The sequence below is a fragment of the Priapulus caudatus genome, unplaced genomic scaffold (genome assembly GCF_000485595.1).
Source record: "Priapulus caudatus unplaced genomic scaffold, Priapulus_caudatus-5.0.1 Scaffold65, whole genome shotgun sequence".
NCBI classification, from domain to species: domain Eukaryota; kingdom Metazoa; phylum Priapulida; class Priapulimorpha; order Priapulimorphida; family Priapulidae; genus Priapulus; species Priapulus caudatus.
The window spans coordinates 353,346-358,345 of NW_014577126.1; the positions used below are offsets into that span (position 1 = coordinate 353,346).

The window sequence follows — 5,000 nt, forward strand, 5'->3', positions numbered from 1 at the left end:
CAACTAACGAACGACGACGACGACGACACGACGACCGACGACCTAACACGACCGTACCACACGTACGACACACACACACACACACACACACACACACACACACACACACACACACACACACACACACACACGCACCCACGCACTCACACACACACGCGCGCACACGCACATACAATAATACACTCACTCCCACCCACACAGTCGTACCCACACACGCACACTCACACGCGCGTGTAAGGGGAACACGTAGAGGGGAATGCGAGTAATGTCACTGTCACACAGGAAGCGTTCGCACATCGCGCACGTATACCATCAATTACCGGCGGTCGTTCGCCGTGCACGCAGCGCCGTCATTTCAAGCAGCGGAATCCTGAATTACGACCCGAAACCAGCAGTAAACTAATCGCGATAATCTTACAGGTGTCGTTGCACGACGCGTGACTACAAACTGCGCGCGGGTAATTACAGTGATGAACAATGATCTACAACAACGCCGCGCGACGTTTGTTAGCGGACAGAAACGGGGGCTGAAGCCAAGCCGTGTTAACACCTCACAGCGACGCAATCGTGAATAAAAGTAGAACGAGAGATTCTTCGCATTCCGCGACACAGTGTGTACAAACCCCAGACCGAGTACTACCAATTAGTAATACCCCTGAGATGTATGAGATGAGAAATTATTGGGGTGCAGGCACGGTGCGGAGAAGAAATACAATGAAAAGCCAAAGAAGCTGATAGCTCTCTTTCGGAGAAAACAGGTTAGAAGGCTTCGTTGCTTATTCGCAATGCACACATATTTAACAGGCGCTATGCTTTTATGTCGTTGTAATTATACTGCCTCCGCACACTTAACACAACTTCGATGCATGAATATATTTACTAACGAGGAGTGAAGCGGCTGACGCGCGAGTTCGGTGACAGCGTGACCTATGTATAGGATGCCGCGCGCCAGCTCGCAAGCTCAATGTCCGCCCCCGCAAGCTTAAGCAAGCAGATGTTCACAGCACCTGCTCATGCTACGATGACCCGCGAGTGCGGGGCAAAGTTCATCACTCTTGTCCTTGTTTTCTCTAAGCTTCTTCCAAACAACCTCGTCAGGTGTGGCTCTCACTCGCGCCGCTGTTCGCGGGCGGGCGGGCGAGATAAGACACGCAGCTGTTCTGGAGATGACAAGCTGTCCCGACAGACACACTACTACTACGGTTTGTTGCCCCTCTAGTAACTTCCTGCAATCCTGCAGTATACCAGTGGCCGCGACAAGCGTTCTGCTTGTTAGGCTTCCAACGCGCATCTTTGCTTCAGCTGCCGTTAGTATAGCACGAAGATGACAACGAAAGAACGTTTTCACAGCAGACCTGCTACGTGTGGGTCCAAAGTCCATAAATACAAATTGACACCTTATTATATTTTTACATTTTTTGTTTATCTCTCTCTGTCTGTCTCTCTCTCTCTATCTCTCTTTCTCTCTCTCTCTCACTCTCTCTCTCTCTCTCTCTCTCTCTCTCTCTCTCTCTATATATATATATATATATATATATATATATATATATATATCAAGTATATATATAATTTAGTTTAGCGCTATCCCTCGTTTCTGAGTGATTTCCTCCGGCAGGTGATGGCTGCCCGAGTCATCATACAGATTAGCCTCCGATTATCTTGCCATGTTAACCACCGTTTAAAGGATTAAGAAGACGCATAAATAGGCAATCAACGATTGCCGATTACGGTGGGTCGATGTGGCTAAGGAAACGTGTAGCAGACAGAGGAAGAGGCCATAATATGCCTTCCGTGGCAGCGTCACAATCTAGCGCAAAGATAGCCTACAATGTATTGCGTTCCATCACTGTGTTCCTTTATCTTGTGCTCTTTATTATTCGGTGTCCTCTTCTCTGCATCGCCATATTTCTCTATCTCTTGTTCGCGCGCGCGCTCTCTCTCTCTTTCTCTTGTTCGCGCGCGCGCTCTCTCTCTCTTTACTTTCTCTCTCACTCGCTCGCTCTGTCGCCGTCGCTCGCTCTGTCGCGCGCTTTAGCTGTTTTGTTAGCTTGTTTAATTTGTCTTCGCGTTCTGTCTTCCTCGCTCTTCGCGTATGTTTTCCATGTATATCTGCTACACTCTTATCCCTTATACTTTATAATTATTATTCTTTCTCTTACCCTTTCTCTTCTACTGACGCCCCGCCCCTCTCTCCTTCTCTGTAACACATATACACTCTCCCCCTCTCTCTGTGTCTGCCTGCCTGTCCTCTCTAGTTCATTAAGCAAAATGTTGACCTTCTGACGTACTTGAAATAAATTACATACGCGCGTGCATGTGTGTATGCGCGCGCGTGCTTGTGTGTGTACGCGTGTGTCTGTCTGTGCACGCGTGTGTTTGATAGAAAATCGCATGCACCTGGCTCCGCATCATATGCCGCTCTGGAGCGCTCTTGACAACAAAGGGCCCTGAGGGAATGCTGACACAATGTTTGTTTAGTGTGCAGGGGAGCGTAATGCCATGTCAGAACATCGGGCCGTGTACCGTTATTCTCATTGTAGTTCTGCTAGCCGTATCTGTAAAACCTAGGAAACACTGCAATGGCATTCCAGCGACTCTGGAGGCAGGCGAGTGTAAATGCTGATATTGCATCGCAAGTTTTTACATGCTAAACTGGAACTAATGTTCAGAATTGTAATTTTAATCTCTCTGAAATTCCGAGATTAGATCCCGTCTTTCGTTCATTAGGCAGAATGTTGCTCTTCAACGCTCTTGAAGTAAATTACGTGCACGAGTGTGTGTGGGCGTCAGTCTGTACATGTATGTTTCGTCGCAATACCACAATTTTAATATATTTTGCAAATTAATTTTTAGTGAACTTAGTAAAACAACACGCGTGCGCTGTTAACTGTGACGCGCAGTGTAGCATTAGTGGTAAGGTTTCGGTAAAATGTTTTAATTACAAGGAGTAAGCGGTAACCTCAAATAATTCATGTCAACTTCTGGCAGTGAAGAGCGAGCCTTGATCAGGTGGTCGGAAGAGAAGTAATTCCACAGTTTTTACTCCGGCGTTAGCCTACGCCGGCGCGCGTCTGCATTATTAAGGTGTTTCGAAATGGCGCACAGGTGTACGCATGGGGACAGGTGAGCCAGGTAGAGAACAATGGCTAACGGAGTTGTCAGCACGGCTGGCTGCACTGGTAATCGGCCGCCGGCAGGCTCTAGTCAGCAGCTAGGCTGACACGCGCACCGCCCCCACGCCAAACATCATCAGCGACAGGTCGGTCGGTAGTAACAGCACCAGCACCAGCAGCAACAACAACAACAACAACAACAACAACAACAACAACAACAACAACAACAACAACAACAACATATGCAGCAGCAACTATAACAACAGCAGTAGCAACACCACCCATACTGCTAAAATAATCTGTATGCGCGTGCGCGTGCGTGCGCGTGGACAGGCGTGTGCCGCTGTGGCACGCATGGGCGCGATACGGCACACGCGCGTGACCTGAGGCTGGGTGATGGTGGGGGCCGACAGACAGGTACAGTAATATAGTGCTAAGCACACCCGTGCTGTCTAGCACATCCGTCCATCCGCCGACGTATTTGCTTTTGGCCGCGTCGCCGCTTATGCGAGCAAAACGCGATATTATTGCACGCAAATGTGAGAGTTCGCGATAGATTCTGTTTGCAAACACGCACAGTGTAAAGCTTGCTACTGCTGCTGCTACTGCGCTGCTGCCGCTGCTGAATGGTTGCCTTTATACAAACAAAACGCCAACAAGCGGACGAGCATGCAACTTCACACAAAGGTTTGCTATTTTCCCGATGAACACGCGTTCGCGTTTCAAAAAGCAGGAACGGAAACCGAAACACACATGAGAAATATAATAAGGAGAATATAGAGTGAATGGCCAGGGTGAATAGAGAGAACTTGTACAGGTACTTGTATCCATACGTATTGTGTATGCAAAACCACGCACGTAGAATTATCTAGGACATCGTAAGAAACACATGTTCAGGAGTGAATAAAAAATAATTTTTATTTGCTTACTTGTTTGTTATTAAAATTGTTTTTTTAATTAATTTTCTAATATTTTCTTTGTTTTTATTCACTCCTGATTTGACGAGTATATTTATATACGTACCCTGCATGTAATACCATGTAGAAGATGAATCTCCAGAGCTCTATCCGCCTATCCGGTCGGTATATGAATATGTTGTCTATTGGAACTGGACCCGTTGTTGTTACCTCCCCTGCCATAATGGCATAATATGCAAAAAACCCTAACTGCAAAACAGAAAAAAAAGACAGCAGAACGAAATTAGTACGTGATCAACGATTAATGATCGACATCTTTTCGAGCTTATAGGCACCTGTGTGTCCACACACAGACACATATTGGCGCCGAGCTGAAAAGTAAATAGGCTATAAGTTTATTTTCGAAAAAAAGGCTCGCGAAGCGGGCAGCCTGTACATGCGCGACACCTGGGATGAATCGGACGCTTTTGGAAGCTGGACATTCCTTCGAACACAAACAGATTTCGGGCGGGGGGAAATCTAATCCCAAAACAGGCAATCGCTAAATAAACTCAGGCCTCGGACGCCGATGTCGGTGTTTGCGTTGTGTCGGCGAGAGGGCCGGGCCGAGCGAGCGCCAAAGAGCGAGCGCGATCGCACCGTCTTACTGACCAGTTGTTAAAAGAGCGCGCAAAGTGCCGGCTCGGATTTTGTTATTCTTTGGGATCAGCTCGCTTTCCCCCGCGCTGACCCGCGATGGCGGTACCCCGGCGCGGCACATGCTTAACACAGACAAATATTCGCTTAATTTTCGCTTATTGAGTGGCGACCGGGTGCGAAAACGTACTCTCGGGCAAAAGGGAGTGGGAGTGAAAAGAACTATTGGTGAGTATAAGGGGAATGAGATGCGGAAAGATAGGGACATTCGTTAGAAACATTCTCTGGTTTCTTTTGTTGCACTGAAAACATGTAGGAAAGCTAACTTATCGTA

General features: G+C 47.5%; 1 protein-coding gene across 1 annotated transcript in view; it reads right to left on the minus strand.

Annotated features, from left to right (window-relative positions):
- Positions 1-5,000, minus strand: part of LOC106821243 (protein rhomboid-like) — a 47,520-nt gene that overhangs the window by 27,120 nt on the left and 15,400 nt on the right. Inside the window, exon 4 of the mRNA XM_014825959.1 lies at positions 4,137-4,279. Coding sequence (XP_014681445.1) covers positions 4,137-4,279 — 143 coding nt within the window. The remainder of the gene's footprint in view (positions 1-4,136; positions 4,280-5,000) is intronic.